The sequence below is a fragment of the Cajanus cajan genome, chromosome 4 (assembly GCF_000230855.2).
Source record: "Cajanus cajan strain Asha chromosome 4, NIPB_CcT2T_4, whole genome shotgun sequence".
NCBI lineage: Eukaryota > Viridiplantae > Streptophyta > Magnoliopsida > Fabales > Fabaceae > Cajanus > Cajanus cajan.
In genome coordinates this window covers 70,760,140-70,784,976 of record NC_138520.1, presented here as the reverse complement: position 1 = coordinate 70,784,976, position 24,837 = coordinate 70,760,140, and the positions used below count along the sequence as shown (strand labels likewise).

Here is a 24,837-nt window from a genome sequence, read left to right as displayed (position 1 = left end):
ACCTATACAAGCCAAATTAATTTATTTTGAAACCTTTAATAATAATAATAATAATAATAATGATAATAATAATAATAATAATAATTATTATTATTACCTTTGTTATCCCATTTCTTAAGTATATCATTCAATTAACTTGATGACTCCAGTAATTTTGGTTTCATTTACTAAATCACGCGCAGAGGAAATCACAACCGCAATGAAACTACGAGGATGATTAAAAAAGAAGCATGCTCAATCTTTTTTTTTTTTATAAATGTTTTTTACTTTCTTTTCTAATTTGAAAATTTGTCCATACAAAGTGATTGATATGATAATAACATTGAGGAGCCTTTAATACATAGTATTGAAGTAAGGAGTCTTCTGCCTTACCCATGCCCGACACCATTTAATCACGCTCGACGTGGATGAGATAGTGACCCTTGGGCCCTCGCGCCTAGCATGGAAAAGTCTCATGCATGATCTTGTTCCTAGCAAAAATGAGTCTTTTTCCTCATGCCAAACATCACTTCTTTAGCGCCCAATGTCAATTCAGGAAAAGTTAATTCTCTCATCTCATGTCCAATGCTATTCAAACTACTCCTAATTTGGCCGAGTCAAAGATTTTTCCTTTTCCTCACACTTGGCACAACTAATTTTACACTCAATACAAGTGAGATATAGGCCCCTGAATTGAGCCATGCTCGGTGCCATCAAGACATGTTTCATGTGATGATGAATACTACTCATAGTAGATCACAAATTTGTTTTCCTTTCACCTAAAAACCAGAAATCCAAACACGCAACAACAAAAATTATATATATTCATTATGAACAACTCATATCGATCCAATCTTAAAATCAACATGCAACATACAATTTGATCAAAACATCAAATTTCACATCATGAACAAACACCAATATCACCTTTTATTCTTAGAATCAACTAATACAACCACCAATATTTGAAATTCAAGCACCTACCAAAGTGAAAATCAACATAGACCACACACAATCAACAATGATCAAGACTAGCTTCTCTTAGCTCAAAGTCAAAGTGAACTGAGAAGGGAGAAGAAGAAAGGAACATCCTTGAGCTACTTCGCACCAAATCCAATCCTCAACTTCAACAACCTTGGATTGCAACTCAATTGATCAACAAGAATCTTTTATGCCTTCGAGGAGTCTAGAAAGAAGAAAGAAGAATAATAATTTTAGAGTCATTCTCTGTAGTTTATCTTTCTATGTTTTCTGAGAAATGAGTTTATTAGAAGGTTTAAATCTCAAAAGAAACATTATATATTATCAATTCGTGATCAAATTGGACCTCTGTTTAGAGAAACCTTCTAAAATATCTAAAGACTTCTTAGGAGTTCCGTAACTCCCAGAGTTTCTCAACAACACACCTTAAAACACTACAACACATAATTAAAGAAAGATATAATACATGTTATAATAATAATAATGATAATGATAATGATAATAATGATAATGACAATGATAATGATGATGATAATAATAATAATAATAATAATAATAATAATAATAATAATCGTGATAATTATAATGATAATAATAATGATAATAATAATAATAATAATAATAATATAAAAAGGATACCGAATTTTTGATTCCACTTTTTAATAGTCAATGCCCTTTAATAATACATTCATCTCTTCTAATAACTACATTTATTTAACTCTAAAAATGACCTTAATTTAAATTTTAGTTTTTACTTATTGACACTCTATCATCGTAAATCAATCATGATTATTACGACATTGCAAAAATGATTATTTTTTTTTGTCTTAACATTATATATATATATATGTTATTTATAATTTATCTTCTATTTCAATTATTTTATATTTTATCTTTTATTTAAATAAAATATATAGAGACATAAAGTGTCTCAACTTCATAAATAATAAAATAATAATAATAATAGTAATGATAATAATAAAGATAATAATAATGATAATGATAATGAATTTAGAGATGTCAGAGTGAGTCTAACTCCAATAAATCATCTCGTCTCACCACATATTCGAGTCATGTCGGATTAGAAAAAACAATATACCAATTTTGAAACTAGCGGTTTACTTGACCCGTGAGACAAATAGGTCCAGATCAAAATGAGTTGAGTTAACTCGTTTAACTCACAACAATAAAAAAATAAAATCTATTTTTATGTTATGTAGTTGTCATTTAAAATTTTGATTGATATTTTCTTTTGTATTTGTATTTAAATTAATGATAGACTTGATTTTTTTGATTGAAAAAATTATAAATCTTTATTTTATTTAATAAAAAAAATTATTAATTATTTTGTTTTTTATTTTTAATTTTAAAAAATTTGATATTAATCCACCTAACCCTCCAACCCATGGTAAGTCAAATCGGGTTGAAATTTTTCAAACTCATAAGAAAATGAACCAACTTTGATTGATCCATTTAAAGTATTAATCCGTGTTAAGTTAACCTATACAAGCCAAATTAACTTATTTTGAAACTTTTAATAATAATAATAATAATATAATAATAATAATAATAATAATAATAATTATTATTATTATTATTATAACCTTTGTCATCCCATTTCTCAAGTATAGAATTCAATTAACTTGATGACTCTAGTCATTTTGGTTTCAATTAAAAAATCACGCTCGGGAAGAAATCACAACCGTAATGAAAATACGAGGATGATTAAAAAAGAAGTGTGCTCAAATTTTTTTTTTTTTTAAATCTTTTTTACTTTCTTTTCTAATTTAAAAATTTGTCCATACAAAATAATTGATATGATAATAACATTGAGGAGCCTTTAATACATAGTACTACTGTTAACATGCACAAAGTACCAAATATTAACACAATAAAATAAAATGAAATGCAGAAAATAACCACAAAAAAACATGAGAAACACTTGGCAAAATTTATTCATCACTATTTATTAATAAGCACTAAGATAGGGATCTCGATCCCTTCATCTATACATTGATTAGGAGCAAACAAATTTTTTTTCCTTCTTATGACTTATTCCAAGAATAACAATCAGTTGAATTGTCATTTGCAAACAAACATGGTCCACTTTTTTTTACAATCCAATAACAGTTCTTGCATCTATTCTGATCCCTGTTTGCATCATATATGTTAAACCAATGAAAGGCATCTTTCCATCTAAAGCCACAAAAGAACAATGTTGTTGCAAAAAAGTTAACCTTAAATTTAAACTGAAAAAAAGCATTGGGATGAAGAAATTGCACTCCAATATCATCATCTCGAGATTTGCAGTGAACGGTTAGGTCTAGTCCTCCTTCTAAAGTATTTGTAACCCTTACATGTATTGTGGGAAAAAGAGAAAAGCCTCGAGGATATTGCACTCCAGTATCATTACCTCCCAAAACATTGTGGGATGATAGTAGAGTAAGCAACCAAAGTACCAAAACTCTTTTGGCAAATGAAGACATTACTTCTTTTCTGATAATCCTTTCTTACTGTGAATCTTTGTTTATATAGGTGAAAAAGAATATATAAATGGAAATAAAATATTCCTTTTTATGTGCATAAGTTATTATAAATTATCTTAGTAAAAAGTTTGATTTCTATAAATTAATATGAAATTTATGTAATTAACAAGATCAAAATCTAACTCCTGTCTCAAATTCTGTCCCTCCAATCACAAAATGACATCTTAATTACATCATTACTTTTAATTTTAATTTTGATTTTTAAAAAGTGTAACTGATCATTCTGTTACGATTTTTTTTATTAATTTTTTTATTTTGATTCTCCTAACTTTTTTCTTAATTTATTGCATCTACTAGGTCAAAATTATTATTTTGTTAAATAGTTATATAATTTTTTCCAGATATATTTTATTTCTAAGAAAATATCTATTACATATTATTTTAGGAAAATTATTTTTTATTTTTTAGAAATATGACGATGAACAATATCTATTACATATTTTTTTAGGCCTTTTTATTTTTATTTATTTAATTTAAATTATTTTGAATTTAAAAATATTTAAATATAATAATTTTTTTAAAAAATATATCTAAAAATAATTTTCCTAAAAAAATTGTTTGCTCCTAATCTATGTATAGATGAAGGGATCGAGATCCCTATCTTAGTGCTTATTAATAAATAGTGATGAATTAATTTTGCCAAGTGTTTCTCATGGCTTTTGTAGTTATTTTCTGCATTTCATTTTATTTTATTGTGTTAATATTTGGTACTCTGTGCATGTTGACAAATGCTTCTCAATGTTATTATCATATCAATCACTTTGTATGGACAAATTTTCAAATTAGAAAAGAAAGTAAAAAAGATTTAAAAAAAAAGATTGAGCACGCTTCTTTTTTAATCATCCTCGTATTTTCATTACGGTTGTGATTTCCTCCGAGCGTGATTTTTTAATTGAAACCAAAATGACTGGAGTCATCAAGTTAATTGAATTCTATACTTGAGAAATGGGATGACAAATGTTATAATAATAATAATAATAATAATAATAATAATAATAATAATAATAATAATAATAATAATAATAATGATGATGATGATGATAATAATAATAATAATAATAATAATAATAATAATTATTATTATTATTATTATTAAAGGTTTCAAAATAAGTTAATTTGGCTTTTATAGGTTAACTTAACAAGGATTGATATTTTAAATGGATTAATCAAACTTGGTTTTCATTTTCTTATGAGTTAGAAAAATTTCAACCCGTTTTGACCTACCATGGGTTAGAGGGTTAGGTGGATTAACTTATCAAATTTTTTAAAATTAAAAACAAAAACAAAATAATTAATAATCTTTTTTATCAAATAAAATAAAGATTTATAATTTTTTCAATAAAAAAAATCAAGTCTATCATTAATTTAAATACAACTACAAAAGAAAATATCAATCAAAATTTTAAATGACAACTACACAAAACATAAACATAGATTTTATTTTTTTTTATTGTTGTGAGTTAAACAAGTTAACTCAACTCATTTTGATTTGAACCTATTGCCTCACGGATCAAGTAAACTACTAATTTTAAAATTGGTACACTATTTTTTCTAATCCGACATGACTCGAATATGTAGTGAGACGAGATGATTCATTGAAGTTAGACTCACTCTGACATCTCTAAATTCATTATCATCATTATTATTATTATTATTATTATTATTATTTATGAAGTTGAGACAGTTTATGTCTCTATATATTTTATTTAAATAAAAGAAAATATAAAATAATTGAAATAGAAGATAAATTATAAATAACTAATATATATATATATAATGTTAAGAAAAAAAAATAATCATTTTCGTAACGTCGTAATAATCATGATTGATTTAAGATGATAGAGTGCCAATAAGTAAAAATTAAGACATTACTTCTTTTCTGATAATCCTTTCTTGCTGTGAATCTTTGTTTATATAGGCGAAAAGAAATATATTAATGAAAATAAAATATTCTTTTTTATGTGCATAAGTTATTATAAATTATCTTAGTAAAAAGTTTGATTTCTATAAATTAATATGAAATCTATGTAATTAACATACTTTTTATTTTCTAATACATTCCTTTTCCTTTGTGATATTCTTCTACCTCAAATAAATAAATAAATAAAACAAACAAATAATTTAACTTCAACAATTTTATAAAAAAAACAATAAATCTTTCTAAATGATACCTTATATGAAAGAGTTCACAATACTCCATAATTTTATTAAACGAAAAAACATAGAAAGTAATGTTTGACTCAAAGCAAGAAAACGTAATAAAATAAAAACTTAATAATTTCAAAATAATTACTAATACTAAAACCACTCTAACAAATGATATATACAAAATCAAATTATCATCTTTCATATATATATATATATATATATATATATATATATATATATATATATATATATTCATTACAAAATAGAATTTGTACCTATACAAAACTATTCATTACAAAATAAAAATACCCTTGAAATTAAGCTAGATACTTGATATTTTTTTTTTGAAGTGATCAATATAACATGAGCAATAACTTTCATTGACTATATAGCATCCTGAAATAAAAACGAGAACAAAAACTCTGAAGTCATTTTTATTAGCAAGAATGAAGTAATTATGTTTATTTTTGAAATTGTTCTTAATTTTTTTTACTTGTTGAAGGCTACATATATGTATCACTAAGGGCAGTTGTCCTTGTAATTTTACACATTCGTTCGGCTGCAGTGATTTTAAGGGATTTGGTAGGTTGAATTACAATGTTAAGTAAACATTTGGACCTCATGCATGTATATATAATTAGGTAAGTAATATTCACAGTGACCCTCTAATCCTAACGATCAATCCACAGTGACGGTGTAGCTCAAATTTCATTGAATTCAAAGGCCGAAACATCCAGTTCAACAAGTTAACAGACTAAGTTGGAGTTATATGAAAGGCCTTTTCATTTTGTAACTTTTTTTTTTCCTCTTCGCATCTCCTCCGAGTTTCTTGTATTTTTCTTGAAAAAAAAAAAACCCTTCTCAGAAATTAGTTGAAGGTATTTTTCAGAAATTTTTAGATGTCCTCGAAATTAATTTTCGAAAATGTAATCAACCATTATTATTTCAACAACATATAATTTATTATGTATATACATGCAATTGTTAATTTTCTCATCAACAATTGATATTACTTATTTTAAGTATCTTTTAAACTGAATTATTACATTCTAAGACGAGTTACTCATTTTAAGGAGTTGAATCCTTAATTTTTTCAGAAGCCGCTATAAATCACGCTTAAAGAATGTGAAAACTGTTTTTTTTACTTTAGTACATTTAACAACTATAATTCACACAGATACAAGTGCATATATTTTTCATACAATCAATCATCTACTATCTGTCTACATTCTACCAAAGATATAGTTTACCACAAAGATTGTTGGAAGGAAAACAAGTGTTAGGATGCGGTTGTAAAACCAAGTTGTGGTTCTAGACATCTCGATTCCTCATTGTTTTATCTACATAAAGAACATCTTCAATCCATGCAACAATGTTAAAAGCTAGGCCCTCCAAAACTCTTGAATAACTCTCTAGTACTGCTTTCCCTACATCCTGCAAAAGATCAGAAGCATCATTCTTAGTCCTTGATCTCAAATTCAGACATGTTTACTTCACATCTATCTTATCCTTTCTCTATAATAAGTAGATGATATTCACATAATGGTGTCCTAAACTGTTCTTTATTTAACCAAGTCTCTTGGTCCAGATAGGTTTTTTGTATTTGTTTGAAGAGATATAATTTTTTTCAAGAGGAGTGTCGACTTAGTGTCTAGTGTCGATTCTTGTAGTGTTAAAATAATGTTTAATCAGTAGAAATCATATCCTATGAGTACAAATTAGTTTTTGGTTGTCAACTTTGAAATATTGCATGAACTATGTCCATAGATAAAAGATAAAGTTTCTTTATTTGGTTTTAAGGGAAAAGAATATAATAATATAATAGCCTTGTACTATTTCACAATGCTGCATAAATGACATAACTTCGTAGATTGCAAAAGCTTACCCGGTTGTATTGGATCTTGCATGTATCCAAAGAAGTTTGTGAAAGTTCAGGATATCTTTGCTTCAGGCAAAACAATAAGGACTCAGCTCTCTCAGCTAATGTGTAGTTTTTGTCCTTATAGTCTGTGTCGTCCATGAGATCCTTTACTTTGCTCCATGATGACTTCGAATGGCTCAGACAAGCTTTGCGTCTCCACGTGTACATTGATGATTCAACCCTGTCTGCTAGCTCAAGTGCTTCATGTTCAGAACTTATTTTGAGACAGTCAAGAAGTTGTTCAGGTGAGAACTTGTCTGCATTGTACATGTAGTGGTAAATTGAGTCCCCTAGACTTGATCTTCCACTCTGAAGAAATTAATGTTCGAAAAGAGTAAGATTAGAGTTTAGTCATTTTGATAAAAATGATGTGAATGCATGTACTATAGTAACATGAAATCAATTCTTCTCCTGCATTAACTTAACCAGTCATTGAATTTTTATGATTAAAGGGAATAGGCATAAGATTAATAGATCTAATCGGATTTGATCGCTATTGGTACCTTAAATGAAACTATATCATCCCGTTTCCTACAAGTCTCAGCTGCTATTATTGGCTTCCATAAAAGGCTTATGAAATTTGATGAAAAATTCCAAGACATTTGCTTTATGGGGTCACATTTAATTGAATCCTCAATCACTTGGCAATAGAATTTCAGCTGGCAAAAAAAATGCAGACTTGTTAGAGATGTACTTAGTGGAGATTCTACTTGATTGGAGATTAGTTACTATCTGGTTAATTAGTTACTACTTGGTTAATGCCTATAAACTTGATGTAATTACCTTTACTCATTCAAATTCAATCAAATAGCAATTTTATTTTTCTCTTATCACTCTTCTCAACCATGTTTCATAACTAGACTAATTTTGAGATTTCAGCAGAAAGTTTCAAATTGACTTTCAGAAACAGAAACTATTTCTTTAACAATAGGGATTACCAATGAGGACTAACCTTGGGAAGATTATCTATATATGTTTCTGGTATATCTAGTTCTGCAAGAACATTGCTGTTTATTGCCATTGCTGCTTTATGAATTTGATTAGCACAATCCCTTTTCTCAATCAGGTGCTTTCTTGACTTGTCAGAGAGACCACCAGGAAGAACACAAGGAACTGGCAGCCACCACTTCTCATCTTTCCTTGGAACAACTTTTCGAAAAGAGGTTCCACCACGTAAACGACTTGAATTCCCTGGTATGTTCTCTGCATACCAAAATTCAGTATCCTGGAAAGTGTCCAATATTTCCTGCAAACAATATTGTGTTTGTGATTTAAGTCAAAAAGTTTTGATGAAAATTGAAAACTGAGATGTTACATAGAAGCAATTGAGGTTTGTCTTACTATGAGCATTGTGTCAAGCTTCTGGAGAGCAGGGAGGTTGATATAGATGTCTGACCTTGGCCTGCTTTTCATCATCTGAAAGAGAACATCAGATCATGTCACATACATTTGGAGATGCCACACAAGTTCCATTGAAATTATAATTATCATTAGAAATGGTCACCTCCACAATTGTGCCATCTTCTAAATATTGTGCTGTTGGAGCAAATTCTTGGATGTAATCACACACTGATAGAAGAACCTTCATTTCCCTTTTCCACATAGCCTTCTTCTCTGGCTTTAGTGGCTCCAACTTTAAACTTTGTCCAAATACAGTTGCTGCAGAATTTCCACATCAATCATATTCAAGGACAATAAATTTAACCATCAAATGTGAGAAATGCTACCACCTTACATTTTACAAAACATTCTTTTCAACACTATTAAAAGTTGAATTTTATTGGAACTCTTGAAATGATATGTCTCATTTCTTATTTAATGAGTCTGCGTTCATAATTGTGTGGACATTGAACACCAATAAAGTTTAGGCAATAGTAAAGTGTGTGTTTGATAATGTATAGGTAGCACATCAGATATAAAAAACTTTTTTATGAGGCTATACTATTGAGTATTGACACTGTTAAAAAATTACCATAGAGATTGGTAATGGCATTTGAGATTGTAACAGCAGTGCAAACACCTTTCCCACTACCAGACATGTCTTCGCCCAGCAGAAGCTTTGCAAATCTTTCCTTCATCATTTCAAGCTCGGCTAATGTGTATGAAAAAAAAAAAAACTCAATCACTATTGAAATTTGTACTCTTTCAAAGTGTCCTAAAACTTACTTTCTTAATCCTAAAATAACTGCAGTTTAAGATTTTTACATACAGATTAAGCATAACCAAAAAATATATACTACTTTTTATACAATTTTACTAAATTAACCTCACTCTCTCAACAAATGATCTTTTTTTTAATTGTAGTGGTTGAAGAATTTATAAGAGGGTAACAAATAACCATAATCTAGAAATTTTAAGATATTTTTTTAAATGTTAAAACTGCAGTAACTTTGGGAGGAAGGGAGTAACAAATAACCACACAAGCTATGCAAAGTGCAAACCAACCTGAATCCTCACAGGCATCAAGTTTATCATCCATTGAATGCTTGCGAAGCTTCATTCCTAGCTTTGAAAGAACATCTTGTTTAGCCCTCCACCGAGATGGTGAAGGTTCACTGGCATAGCTGCTCTCATCTATAGTCTCAGATTCTGAGCTTGTCCAAGTTTGGCAGCACGCAAAAGAATCACCACTCATTGTGGAAAAAGCAGGAGTATTGGAAGGTGAAGGGTGATAGCCCCCCACATCAGAGTTTTCATCAAAGTTTGATGATTTATCCATCTTAGCTCAAGAATATGTGATTAACTTCTCAAAACCTGCACATAAACATGAGGGTCAAGTCACAAGTTGAGCTTGTGGCCTCTAAATACCATTACTTCATTATCACTTTGAGACATACTATATATAAAAGATTTAAAAGCATGTCATAGAATGATAGAATAGAACTCAGCTTAAAACACACAATTCACATTGAAATCAAACTATAGATATAGAAAACAAAAAGGAAACAAAAAAAAAAAGGTAAGATCAAAAGAAAAAGCAGAAAAATTTGAATGCTATTGTCTTGTCCTCCTTCTGTTGAGACCCAAAATGGTTCACTGAAGAACGCAGCAAAGGGCTGTGAGAAGGGAACAAAAAATTAAAAGGAAAAGCAATGTTGGACAACTTTCCGAGGATAAAACTAACTGAAATTTAAAACTTCAAAGATAACGGTTGGCATAAAAAGGAAGGGTCCACGGAATTCTTTTCTGGTGTTAGCTTTTAATGTGTTGGATTTGAATTTGAAGTTTGAACTATGAATAGTTAACAAGGTTTGAAACAGTTCCCTCCTAAGCGTTTGTACCTTTTTCTTCTTCCCTCAACACTTTTCCATGCAAAAGGCAACATTAATTATTGGCCTCCTTCTACTGTAATGATAAATTAATCATTGAATTGTACAACTAAAAAGGAATAATCAAGTTACAGAAATTGCTCACTTCTTGGGTAGATTCAGAGGATAAATGCAAGGCCTGTACCAGTTGAAAATTAAGCTAAGATGAGAATCTTCAGACTATATATATATATATATAGTTGAAAAAAATGTTAATTAAATACAAGACTTTTGCTTCAGAGGATAGTGTGCAAATTAAATTATAATTTTTTTTTATTAATTGTATTTGAATAATCTTAGATTGTAAAAAAGAAATAATATAAAATTATGCAAATCGGCGCAAAATATTAGAAAATGGAAAGTCGTTTGCATATACTTTTGTATGGTTGAATTTTAAATAAACTTGGATGAAAGCAAGAAAGAAATAATATAAAATTATAGAAATGGAAAAATATTAGAGAATGGAAAGTCTCGGTTGCTTATACTTTTGTTTTGAATTTGAAAATACTAGAAAAAAGGAATGTCGTTTGCATGCATCTGATCACGAAGGAAGCCTCCGGCCAAAGGACAAAACCACAACTTTAGTCCAAAATTATTGAGTATTTATTATGATTTTTTTTTCAGTTTCTTTATTATGATTTTTAATAATACACTAAGTAAGTTTATGAAATTACTTGATTGAATTTCTGAAATTACAAAATATCATTAGATTTTCTAATTATTTAAGGATAGTTTATTTTGATAACATGGTGAGAAAAACGATAAATTTTTTATTCATTGACATTATTAAATTATAGTCATTTCAGTTCTTAAAATTATAAAATAAATATTAAAATGAATAACTTTTGATAATTTCATAAATTAGTTTGTTATATTTCGCAATTAATGTTCCGTAATTTCGAAAACTAATTTGTTATATTTCTCATTTTTTTTGACATTTCCTAGCTAGATTGATGAAAAATATAAAAATTTAAGAAAAAAAAATGTTAGGTAAGTTGGACATTTCTATATGAAACAACACCCTCATTCATGTATGTGGCATGTGGCAAAATCACATTATGTGTATAAAAAAAATATGATAAGCGAAATTTAACTAATGATTGTAAATTTACAATTTTATTTTTTATATATCCATTAATATATATATATAAAATCTTGTTTGGACATTTGTTTAGAATTCCAGAAATAGTTTGATGAATTATGGTTAAGACACAGTTACATGTGAACAGCAGGATCACCAAGAACAAGTTTCTGCATTTACATGAAATTCAAGCTGTCTACATCATAATAATTCCAGTACCTTCTGAAATTTATATAATATGTTCATTATTACCACATAAAATCCCTTCTAGCTGTCTACATCTAATAATATTTAAGATAAAGACTCCTAATCAAGCTTATTATGACTAAGATTTAGAAATAATTAAGATCCTGTTGTTGCCACTTGGCTTTTCTTGATGAAAATTTAGTATAACTCATGGGTAGCTAGTCTGTTTGGATCAGGATTAGTTAGAAATTAAGCCACACATGTGAGTAATATTAAAATTGATGAAAAAAACATTAATTTTGTCGAAATGCATGTTTATATTAGCGTTTTATTTTTGGAGTGAGCTGAATTGATTATGACTAGTTATTTGATCATAATTAATGCTAGCTAATCATATGCTATTTTTATAGAGAAAATGAAAAATAATTCTATTGAAGGTACTAAGACGTGCACCCCATTTCCCACAAATTAAGAGTTCAGAACAATCTTAAATTAATTCTTGATATGCATTTCAAGGTTGCATTTATATATTATCTATGCCGTTGTTGGCAAAAACTGTTCGGATGGTCACTACAAGAAATGTTACATATAGCGACATACAAAAAGTGTCACTATAGATACAATATATGTAGGTATATGTTTATTTGACATATAGTTATGCACAATTTTAGTGTTGATTTTAGATGAGATTTAACAACATATTTTGTGTGTCACTATAGTCTATACCCACACTTTTTTAATAATATACCAACATATATTGTAGTTATTGTGTGGGTAAAGTAATTTTTAGTGACATGTATAGTGTCACTATAGGGTGTGTGTCACTATATGACAATTTTGTTATAGTGGGTGAACACTAGAAGCTCCAGGAAGATCATTTCCGGTGTGATAGCAATTATGATTGATGGTGATACATATGATAATCACTAACACCTAAGTCAATATTTTGTAAGAGATATGTAAAAATAAGCATTAGATAGATTACCTACTTTTGTAGACATGAAATGGTTTATATAACAATAGATTAAACAAGTGTTTGTAAAAAAAAAATAGTTTAAACATTTATTATGGGCCACACAAGTCCAAAAAATTTTATATCATTAAATCTTGACTGATTAGATAACAATTTTTATACATTATGGATTTAATTAGTTAATTTTATTTTCATGATTTAAGTCTGTTTTTTTTTTTTTTTTTTTTTTTTTTTTTTTTTTTTTTTACAATCTTTTTAATTTATGACTTTTATAACTTCATCCTATTACGGGCCAAGAAAGCTTCTCGAGCATGCAAAATTTTCTCATGCATTTTTTTCACACATTTTTTCTATTAATTTTATGATTTTCTTGTGAATTTTGTCTACACTTTATGTTTCTTCTTCAAATTTTGCCACGGTTTTTGTAAAACTCTGATTATTTCTTATTGAAAGCTTTATAAGAATTTTTGATTTTTTTTACTACTTATTCTCATATAAATTTTCAATTTATAATAAACTTAATTTTTCTGGTAAATTTTCCCCCTCCAAGCGTTTTTGTGCGTGAAGCTCCACCACTAATCACAATGGATGAAGAACAATGCACTACAAGTAGTGTTGATGGACTTGACTCTCTTGGAACCCGAATATGGTGAATCCCTAAGCGCGATAAAAACTTGCGTTGTGAATAATGGTAAATGATTAGGGATGACACCGAGACACGTCGGGTATGAGTTTTATGATACCTGTCCCCATCTTCAATTAAATTAGGAATGAGTATTAAAACGGGGATGGGGACGGGTACGGGTACGGGGTGAGTAAGTATATACCCATACCCAGTTTAATATATCGGGTTTTACCTGTATCCGTACTCGTACCTGATCAAATCGGGTATTCTCCATTACAGTCAGCAGGGACTAGGAATGGCAATGGGGCCCCATGGGGGCGGGTAATAGTAAACCCGCCCCCGCCCCGCTAGATGAAAATTAGCCTCATACCCACCCCATATCTGTGCGGGTATCCATTAAGCGGGTATCCATAAATTTCTTGAATACCCACGGATATCTATGGATATCCATGAGTATTTATAAATTTTTTAAAAAATTAAAAAAATTATATTACAAATAATTTTAAGTATATTTAATGTCATTGAAATATTAAAAATGAAAATTCAATGTTAATTTTAAACTTGTATTTAACGTTAATTTTGTTAAAATAATAATAAAAATATAAGATAATTAATAACTTAAAATACATCAATCTCACAAATAAGATAAAGTCTCATCACAAAGCTACAATAATTCAATCTCATAATTCCAAACGAAAGTAAACAACTTAAAATACATAAATTTTATTGGTCTAATCAAAGCTAGAAAATTAATCAAATTACATCCAACATAATTCTATAACATGCTTAACACATGTTGGTAACTTTATCAACCTCACTTTTGTAAAAAAATAATAAGATGAGAGAATGTAGTTTTAGAGTTATGTGGTACAAGGATAATTAGGATATTTAAGAAATATTATTAAATGGGTACCCGCGGGTATAGATATCATCATATCCGCCCTCACCCCGTTTATAAACGGGTAAAAAATTATCCGTCTCCATTATCCACGAGTACCCAATTAGCCTATCCATTTATTATCCGTAACGAATTTTACCACAGATACTCGCGGGTGTGGGTATTTTTGCCATCCTTAGCAGGGACGGATCTACATAGGAGATAGTGGGGGCACTTGCCCCCACTACCATTTTATGCATATACATTTTTTTTATCCAAAAAATAATATATTTTAAAAAATAAAATTTATAATAATATTTTTTAAATTTTTGAAAGAGATTAGTTCTCATATGTGATAAAGAATACCCATTAATAATGAATTAGTTTTTTAAAAAAAGTTTAATTATAATATATATATATATATATATTAATGTTCACTTATATAAAGTAATATGTTAAAAAAATTAATTTTTGATAAAATAAAATTTGCACTATGCATGTTTACCTTTTATACTTTCTATTTATTGTATACGTTGATTAAAAATATTAAAATAGTAAAGATTGTAAGATTGTATATGTTGATTAAAAAAATCAAAATAGGAAAGGTTGGAAGATTTATATTCTATTTTGAATTTGTATTATAAAATATATTTTAAAATAAATTATCATCTAAAAATTTATATCAGATATTAAAAACATTTTATATCATAAATAAATTAAACTTGTTTCTTTTTAATAAAATTTAACATATTTATTTTTATGGTTTTATTAGTGTTAAATTATTATCAAGTAGGTCTTTAAGATTGTAATTCTAACCAAACATTTAAAAAATATCTATGACAAATAAATAAGTCATATTAAAGACATGTAATTTTAAAGAAAGTTAGGTTCAAATCTATTAAATTATAATATAATCTAGTCTTACCCGATTTATTTCCATCCTTAATCATAATTGTAGATATAAAAAATTGTAAAAATAATTATGATATATATTTATACTTTTAAAAGTTATATGTAAAATTTTTAATATTACAAATATATGAGTAAGTATTACCCCCACTACCTAAAATTTTTGGATCCGTCACTGACAGTCAAGACAGGTTCGGGTATTACCCACGGTTACAAATTTATTACCATCCCTATAAATGATCATAGTCATTTCAGTCCTCAAGCGCAGTTAAAACTTATGCTACGAGTGGTGGCTAATGAACCTATCCACTAATCAGGTTAATACTCGTCAACTTAAGGTATGGACTTGTCTTGATATCCTACATCTCTTAAGTTAGGTTAATATACTTGTAGACTTAAGGTGTGAACTTAATTGTCTTGATATCCTACATTGCTTAAGTCGAGTTAAACTCATCGACTTTGGATGTGACATTGTCTTCATATCCTACACTTCTCAAGTCAAGTTAATACTCATCTTTTTAAGATGTTGACTTGTCTGTAGCAACTAAATGCTAAAATTTAGAAATTACTTAATGAAACAGTAAATAAACGCAGGGAATATGTGATTGTATTCTTAGTTGGCAAATAATTGTTACACTGATGGAGTCAGAAGAGTACAATAGCAATACTTGAGAGAGAATCGAAGAAATATAGATGAGAGTATAGAAGAAGAAAGATGAGAAAAGAAATACAGTGCAACAATCTTCAATGCCTTCATTCTTCCCGAGAGATTTCCCTTAAAAAGGCACTATACGTGATCCAAGAGGCGAATATTCTTGCGTCGTTTTCTGTCCCCTCTGCGTGGGTGCATGATCCAAGATGGATCCTCCACGTGTCCCTCTGCCATAACCGAATTTGGCATTTTCTGCTTTCCAATCATTTGCTCTCTCAGCAGTTTCTCTTTTGTGCAATGTGGGCCTTGAGTCTCTCTTTTCTTCTCTGAGCATTGTGGGCCTGCTACAATACCTCCCCCATTAAAAACAACCTTGTCCTCAAGGTTGAAGTGAGGATAAGACTGTTTGCTAGTTTCTGCATCCTCCCATGAGGCTTCCTCTGGTTGTTGACCTTCCCATTGAATGAGAACCTGAGCCACTTGTTTGCCTTTCTTTAAAAGAATTCTGTGCTGCAGTATGGAATGAGGTTGCAACGCCATTCCTTGTTCATCTAGCAGTAAAGGAGTTGGCATTTGTGTGATCACTTCATTGCCCTTAAATGGTTTTAGTTGAGAGACATGGAAGACTGGATGTATCTTAGCACCGTCCGGCAATAACAACTTGTAAGCTACTGTACCAATTTTCTTAATAATGGAGAAAGGACCAAAATATTTCATGCTCAGCTTTTGGTTCTTCCTCAGGGCAACAGAATGTTGTCTGTAGGGTTGTAACTTGACCCACACCGTTTCTCCTACCTCAAAATTAATGTCCCTTCTATGCTTATCGGCCTGCACTTTCATATGTTGCTGAGCCTGCCCTAAATTCTCTTTTAGTGTAACGAGTAAAGCATCTCTAGTTTGGAGCAATTCCTGAACTGAGGGAATGTCATTTGGAGAAGGATAGTATCTGATAAGTGGTGGGGGTGGTCTTCCATAAACAGCTTGGAAGGGGGTCATTCCCAAACTGCTGTGATGAGCCGTATTGTACCAATACTCAGCCCAAGGCAAAAATTGCACCCATGCTTTAGGATTTTGGCTTGAAAAACATCTCAGGTACATTTCTAAGCACTTATTAAGGGCTTCAGTTTGACCATCTGACTGAGGATGGTAAGCAGTGGACATAGCAAGAGTTGTGCCTTGGAGCTTGAATAACTGTTGCCAAAATCTACTTATAAAGACTTTATCTCGGTCAGATACTATAGTCTTTGGAATGCCATGAAGCTTGACAATTGAATGCAAAAAGGCCTCAGCAACTTGTAAGCTTGAAAAATCAGTTTTCAAAGCATGAAAATGGCCATATTTAGAAAGCCTGTCAATGACCACCATGATGACAGTGTATCCTTTCACAATGGGCAAACCAGTGATAAAATCCATAGCCACATCTTCCCAAATCTGAGAAGGAATTGGCAAAGGTTGGAGTAACCCTGCTGGTGGAGTGTTAAGATGTTTAGCTTGCTGGCAAACTGAGCATTGCTGAACATAAGACTGAATGTCTTGTGTCATCTTTGGCCAGTAGAATTCCAACTTAATTCTTGCTGCTGTTCTAGCCACGCCTGAGTGACCTCCTACCATGGAATCATGGTATTCGTGAAGGATTTGCTGAATTAAGTCATGTTGTTTTGGTACAATTAGTCTTCCCTTCCAAAACAATAGTCCATCCCTTGCAGAAATGTGTGGATTGCTAGGTTGATTGTTGAGGCACTTTTGCATTTCATCATGCCAGTGAGTATCTGCAGCAATTGCATTCTTCAATTTGAGCAAGAATTGAGGAACTGATTCTGACCAAGCAAGGAAGAAGGACCTTGATAAAGCATCTGCTGCTATATTGTCTTTCCCTGGTTTGTATTCTATTTTGAAGTCAAAACCAAGGAACTTGTGTAACCAATTTTGCTGCTCAGGAGTGTGTATAGATTGGTCGGCCAAGTGTCTAAGACTCTTCTGATCAGTCTTAATAGTGAAGGGATGTCCAAGCAAATAGTGCCTGAATTTTGCTAAAGCCTCAGTTATAGCATAAAGTTCTCTAGAATAGGCTGACTGCTTTTGCATTCTAGGTGACATTTTTTTTGAAAAAAATGCTATGGGATGCTTGTTTGGGCTCAAAACAGCTCCAATACCAATCCCGGAAGCATCTGTTTCAAGTGTAAAAGGCTTAGTGAAATCAGGCAAGGCCAATACTGGTGCTGTAGTCACTGCCTTTCTCAGATCTTGAAAAGCAACAGCAGCTTTAGCAGACCAAAGGAATGCATCTTTCTTGAGTAAATCAGTGAGTGGCTCAGCTATATGTGCATAGTGCTTAATATATCGTCTGTAATAGCCAGTAATGCCAAGGAATCCTCGCAGCTGCTTGACATTCTTAGGTTCTGGCCAAGCTAAAATGGCTGTAACCTTAGCTTGATCCATGGAAACCCCTTGCTGAGTCACTGTATGGCCTAGATAGTCCACTTGAGTGGCGCCAAATACACACTTAGATAATTTGGCAAATAAAGAATGCTGCTGCAATGTCTTTAACACCTGCTCCAAATCCTGTAAATGAGCAGACCAAGTTGGACTATATATTAGAATATCATCAAAGAAAACTAATACACACTTTCTCAATAATGATTGAAAAATCTCATTCATCAAATGTTGAAAGGATGCTGGTGCATTAGTGAGGCCAAATGGCATAACTAGCCATTCATAATGTCCTTGATGAGTGCGAAATGCTGTTTTGTGTCTATCCTCTGGTTTGACTAGAATCTGGTGATATCCAGATCGCAAGTCTAACTTTGAGAAGAATTGAGCTCCATGTAACTCATCCAGCAATTCATCTACTGTAGGCATTGGAAAACTGTCCTTGATTGTGATATTGTTTAAAGCCCGATAATCAGTGCAGAATCTCCATGAGCCATCCTTTTTTTTAACTAAAAGGATTGGAGAGGAAAAGGGGCTGGTGCTGGGCTGTATGATTCCTTCTTTCAACATTTCTAGAACCATTTGCTCAATGACAGATTTCTGACTATGAGCATATCTGTAAGGCCGCACTTTGACTGGGTGTGAACCCTCCAGCAAGGGAATGGCATGGTCCCGAGATCTTTGTGGTGGCAAACCAGAAGGTTTGTGAAAGACCTGCTGATAAGTTTGAAGTAATAGTGCCAATTCAGGATCCAAATCCTTAGGGAAGTCAAGGAATTCATCTGTCTGGCATTCAGGATCCTGTAACTGCACAGTGAAACATTCAGCTATGGCATCAGTATGCTGCAAACGTCTGATATACTGATATTGTGCCTGTTGAGGCAAAGAAGATCGATCACCCTGTAGTGTGATATATTTGCCATTCATCATGAATTTGAATTGTAAGGCACTATAGTCAGCCACATGTGGACCAAGTGTTGCAAGCCAGGCTGCTCCCAAGATCACATCAGCACCTGCAACAGGTAATAAATAAACAGGACAGTGTAGCTCATGCCCTTGAACCTCAATTTTAAGATCAGGGATCAAACCCTCAGCTGTCATTGAATGGCCATTCCCTACCATCACATGGAACTGAGCAGCAGGTTGAATGGGCAAATTCAAGAAGTGAGCGACTCTAGGCTGTAAGAAATTGTCAGAACTCCCACTATCTAACAATATGCTGACCGCATGACCTTGAATTCGCCCCTGAAATCTGATAGTGCCAAGTCCACTATTGCCCTTTAATGCATTGAAAGAGAGATGATGATCCTGCTCATTCGCATGCTCTATCAATTCAGGTTCAGAGATTGTGTTCTCAACTTGTGAGGCTTCTTCCTCCACTTGCAAAATCATGTAGTGTCTATTTGGACATCTATGTTGAGGAGTAAATTTATCATCACAAGTATAACATAGGCCTTTTTCTCTTCGAACTTGCATTTCTGCCTGTGTCATTTTCCTGACAGGGTTAGGAAAATTTGAGTGTGGATTGGTAGTGAGTTGGTAAGCCGGTTTTTGGTTTGGTGTTGGTAACAGAGGGGGTTGGGAGTTGTGTATTTTGGGGTAAGTGTATGGCTGTTGTGTGGCTATTGGTGTTTTGTAAGGGAATTTTGGTTTGGTTGGGTATTTCTCTTCAAATAATTTGGCTAAGGACACTGCTTTGAGTAAGGATAGAGGGCTTTGCGTCAGTACATCGCGTTTGATTTCTGGTTTCAAGCCACTAATAAAGCAGTCTAACAAGGCATCAGTGCTAAGACCACAGACACGGTTTGCAAGTGAAATGAATTCCATATAATACTCATTAACTGAGGCTGATTGAGTTAGTTTAAACAGTGTAGATCGTGGACATTCAAAGGGTGAAGGTCCAAATTCTAACTCTAAGGCCTTAGTAAAATGTCGCCATGACTGAAAGGGTTGCAATCTAGTGATCATTTGAAACCAAGGAACGACTTCCTTGTCCAAATGCACAGCAGCTATAGTCAATCTATGTTCATCAGGTGTGTCATAGAAATCAAAAAATTGCTCAGCCTTAAAAATCCAGGATAAAACATCAGAACCATCAAATCTAGGAAAGTCGATCTTAACATTTCTTACTTGAAATGGTTGTTTAGTCCATGGCGGTGGATCTAGGTGATTAATAGGCCCTTGTGGAGACATAGATCTGATCATCTCTTTCAGTTCTTCGAAGGAAGCATTTGTGTGTTGGTTCTGAAGGGAATGCTCTACGTCTCTCTGCTTTAGATATTCTACAGCCTCTTTCAGATCTTTGATGTCATTTTGCATATCCTTCATACGTGTGTTCTCTGCCATTGCAGAAGCAATGAAAGCACCAAAATGTAGCAACTAAATGCTAAAATTTAGAAATTACTTAATGAAACAGTAAATAAACGCAGGGAATATGTGATTGTATTCTTAGTTGGCAAATAATTGTTACACTGATGGAGTCAGAAGAGTACAATAGCAATACTTGAGAGAGAATCGAAGAAATATAGATGAGAGTATAGAAGAAGAAAGATGAGAAAAGAAATACAGTGCAACAATCTTCAATGCCTTCATTCTTCCCGAGAGATTTCCCTTAAAAAGGCACTATACGTGATCCAAGAGGCGAATATTCTTGCGTCGTTTTCTGTCCCCTCTGCGTGGGTGCATGATCCAAGATGGATCCTCCACGTGTCCCTCTGCCATAACCGAATTTGGCATTTTCTGCTTTCCAATCATTTGCTCTCTCAGCAGTTTCTCTTTTGTGCAATGTGGGCCTTGAGTCTCTCTTTTCTTCTCTGAGCATTGTGGGCCTGCTACATTGTCTTGATAGCATTGTTTGACTTGGAAAGTAATTCAAACTTTGTGAAAAATAAGGTGTCGAACACCTGTATGAACCAATGACTCTGATATCACTTGTTAAATATCGGAGGTTTTCATACACTATATCTCCACACTAGTAAGATATTATCTACTTTAAGTTTAATAAATTCCTACAGATTTACTTTTGGACTTCACTTAAAAGCTCTCTAATCAATAAAGACAACTATATGTATATAAACTTATGTTGATCCTTTTATTAATTTAAACAATGTAGAACTTTACTTGTATTCTAACAATTACCAACAAGATACATTTTTTTTTATATTATAATTTATTACTTAATTAAAAACTTTAAAGTTAAACATGTTTGATTTAGAACAATTTAGAAATGACGAAAATTTTCCAGAAAAATATGAGTTGGGGACAAATCATATAAATATATGAAATTGTTACACATGCTGATTTTCAACTCTGAAAATTCACATGTACTTTAAAACGGTGAAATCGTGTCCCTTATGACATGTGGATGGGAGAAATACACGACCTTGATCTTTGTTCATAATCTTGTCAAATTTGAGCAAATTAAATTTAACAGACAGATACTAGGGATACTGATTTAAGGGTCAAATGTCATGTACAAAAGTTGCATTTATAAACAAAGTAATATGTGGTTAGTTGATTATCTTATTTTCTTTTTATATCATTTCTATTTTAATGCTTTATTTTTGGGTAAAAAGGTAGAAAAAGAGAGCAAAATGGAGGAATGATCGAAAATACTTCATTTTTCTGTGTTTAAAAAGGTAGGAGACTATTATGAATTCATTGTAATTATTCGTATTAAAACCAAATATGAAGTTTTATACCAGTGATATGTATGAGAATCCCAAATCCTGTGTATATGCAATATGCCTATAACCGTTATCATTTATTTTTCTATATGAACGAAGGGTTTATTCTTTGTTTGGAACTCAAACAAAACTTAGAGCACACAGGTTTGCATGATCCAATAAAGAAATAAGGAAAGGCACACAGTTTTTTTGCTGGAAAGTGGAAGCACATATAAAATAATCGTGGCATATTAAGCAGTCGTTATTGCTATTTGGTACCAGTTTTCTATAGCATGGTGGGGATTAACTATCTTCCCATTCAACCATACAGTACCCAAGTTGCAGCTTATATCATATGTTCATCAAATCAAAAGTAGGAATAGGAAAAGGTAAACAATGTTAAATCTTTGTTTTGTTTATGATTTTTATTTGTTATTCTTATGAATAATTATAAAAGTTTGATTTTTGTATTGAAATATTAAAAATAATAATTTCATACAAGTCTTTGAAAATAAGATAAAAAAAACGACAATTTGTAACTATTAATTGAATTATAAAAAAATGTTTGTACTCTAAATTTTCATGCTTAATATTGAAGTGACTAAAATTGATTAACTTATTTGAGTGGTTAAATGTGAATAACTTATAATATTTTTTATTATTTAAAAATTTAAAGATACTTTTGTCTCTCTTAATATTTATTTAAAAAATTAAATTAAATACAAATATCAGAATAATTAGTTATTAAAGAAAATTGTAGTTACTAAAAAATTAGTTTTTTTTTTTATTTTTATTTTTTAATAATAAATAATATAAGGTTTATCAAATATAGAGATAGAGATAATCTCTATATTTATACAACAATAAATATATTTTTTACTAGTGTGGTGCATTATATATACCAACAATATTAATAAATAATGTTTATACAACAATTTAGTTTCCATATATTAAACAAACATCATCATACTATAAGGAAGATACATTTTAACGCCTAACCTTACTATATATGACATTCTTTTCTTTTGTGTGAAGAATAGATATTAACTACTTTTGCCAGCATTTACAGCTGAGCCATGATCCCAGCAAAATCAGTGACTGTGAAACCCACCTTATCAAATCTCCCTCTTTCATTGTTCTCTCTAAATTTCAAATAGTCCAAACACACAAATGGCTTGTACTTCCTCTTGTTTCCTTCTCCAACAACTTCATCTGGTGCCAAAACCACCTTGTCATCCTCAAAGCACCAAAAGAATGCTAGAGAAAACCGGTTCACATGATGATGCTTCAAAACCACTCTATGTTCTGAGGATCTTAGTTTGTCATTGCTCCAAGCTTGCAACATATCCCCTATGTTCACCACTAGGGTTCCCTCAGAAGGACATATATCTATCCACTCTCCCTCATTTGACCTCACTTGAAGCCCTCCAATTTCATCTTGATGTAAGATAGTAATACAACTCATATCAGTGTGCATGCCAAGTCCCTCAACTTGATCATGTTCCGTAATTTCTGGGGCTGAGTAATTGTTTATCCTCAAGTAACCTTGGCACTTGTTGAACTCAGAATCATAAAACTTCTTCTCAATGCCATCCCCTAACCCCATCAACACAATCTTTAGAATTCTCTTAGACAATTCTTCCATCTTACTGCAATATTCTTGGATTATCAAACTGTTTTCAAAACACAAAAGTAGAAATTAAGTCACAATCCATTGAATAAAATTAAACAAGCGGGAGACTGTCAAAATAGTTAAAAGCATGATTTTAAATTGGTTGGAGTCGTAATCATTAACATTACGAGAAATTGTAGGAAAATGAGAGGGCAACAATTGTGGTAACGATGAGTGTAAAATCCTTTACATTGTAACCTCAATTTTGGTTGTGAATCACAATTTAAAATCATGATTAAAACTGAAAGCTCACTGGAAAAATAAAAATTGATACAAATATAGTTTGATATTTGTATTTCTTACTTAAATTAAAATTAAAATTCAATCTTTGACTTGAATATGGAATTAATTATCATTAGAAGTGTCAATTTTTTTATTTTTTATTTTTATAGAGATCCATTAGGTGAGAAGAAATTATACCTACTTATTAAAATAAAAAGAAAAGGAAAACAATGCACACAAACACACGTTAATGAATTACCTGAATTTGGAGTCCTTTTTTTCAAAGAGGATTTCAGTAGAACTATTAGCAGAAACATAAAAGTTGGGTCCATTAACTCGAAGGCTCTCAAAGAATGGAGAGGCAATGAAATGAGGGGTGTAAGATTTCAAAGATGAGAAAGGACCAAGTCTAAGTTTAGTATCATAAGGGAGACTGAAGAGGTGTTTGGATAGTGACTTGATCTGGCTGCAAAGATCTTTGGAGATTCCATGGTTGATTATGTGGAAGAACCCCCAATCTTTGCTTGGCTTATGGAGAGAGGATAGAGAAGATGCCTGCAATGGCTGAGAAAGGTCTAAAATGGGAAAGTCTGCATAAGATTTGGGGTTAGACATAGTGCTCTCGGATATTGAAGAGAGATATGTATAACATATTGCCACCT

General features: G+C 31.2%; 2 protein-coding genes across 7 annotated transcripts; both read right to left on the bottom strand.

Annotated features, from left to right (window-relative positions):
* Positions 1-6,764: 6,764 nt before the first annotated feature.
* Positions 6,765-11,007, bottom strand: LOC109802295 (rop guanine nucleotide exchange factor 3). Of its 6 annotated transcripts, none has more exons than XM_083072966.1 (9): positions 10,990-11,007; positions 10,021-10,329; positions 9,548-9,667; positions 9,080-9,234; positions 8,917-8,991; positions 8,528-8,821; positions 8,079-8,234; positions 7,540-7,884; positions 6,765-7,088 (listed from the first exon to the last, which is right to left on the bottom strand). In XM_083072966.1, the coding sequence occupies exons 2-9, from the start codon at positions 10,292-10,294 to the stop codon at positions 6,966-6,968; spliced, it is 1,542 nt and encodes a 513-aa protein (XP_082929092.1). In that variant the 5' UTR covers positions 10,295-10,329; positions 10,990-11,007; the 3' UTR covers positions 6,765-6,965. The 6 variants fall into 6 exon arrangements, with proteins under 6 accessions (XP_082929092.1, XP_082929091.1, XP_082929090.1 ...); XM_083072965.1 differs by lacking the exon at positions 10,990-11,007 and adding an exon at positions 10,700-10,717; XM_083072964.1 differs by lacking the exon at positions 10,990-11,007 and adding an exon at positions 10,413-10,693.
* A 12,136-nt stretch (positions 11,008-23,143) lies between these two features.
* LOC109803047 (gibberellin 20-oxidase-like protein) lies at positions 23,144-24,837 on the bottom strand. Its single transcript, XM_020364504.3, has 2 exons — positions 24,435-24,837; positions 23,144-23,954 (listed from the first exon to the last, which is right to left on the bottom strand). The coding sequence occupies exons 1-2, from the start codon at positions 24,788-24,790 to the stop codon at positions 23,345-23,347; spliced, it is 966 nt and encodes a 321-aa protein (XP_020220093.1). The 5' UTR covers positions 24,791-24,837; the 3' UTR covers positions 23,144-23,344.

Coding starts and splice junctions, on each gene's coding strand:
- LOC109803047 (XM_020364504.3), bottom strand. CDS start 24,790: ATGTCTAACCCCAAATCTTATGCAGACTTTCCCATTTTAGACCTTTCT. Junction 23,955..24,434: donor AAAAAGGACTCCAAATTCAG/GTAATTCATTAA, acceptor TTTTGAAAACAG/TTTGATAATCCAAGAATATT.
- LOC109802295 (XM_083072966.1), bottom strand. CDS start 10,294: ATGGATAAATCATCAAACTTTGATGAAAACTCTGATGTGGGGGGCTAT. Junction 9,668..10,020: donor TGATGCCTGTGAGGATTCAG/GTTGGTTTGCAC, acceptor CATACACATTAG/CCGAGCTTGAAATGATGAAG. Junction 8,822..8,916: donor AGCTTGACACAATGCTCATA/GTAAGACAAACC, acceptor TATTGTTTGCAG/GAAATATTGGACACTTTCCA.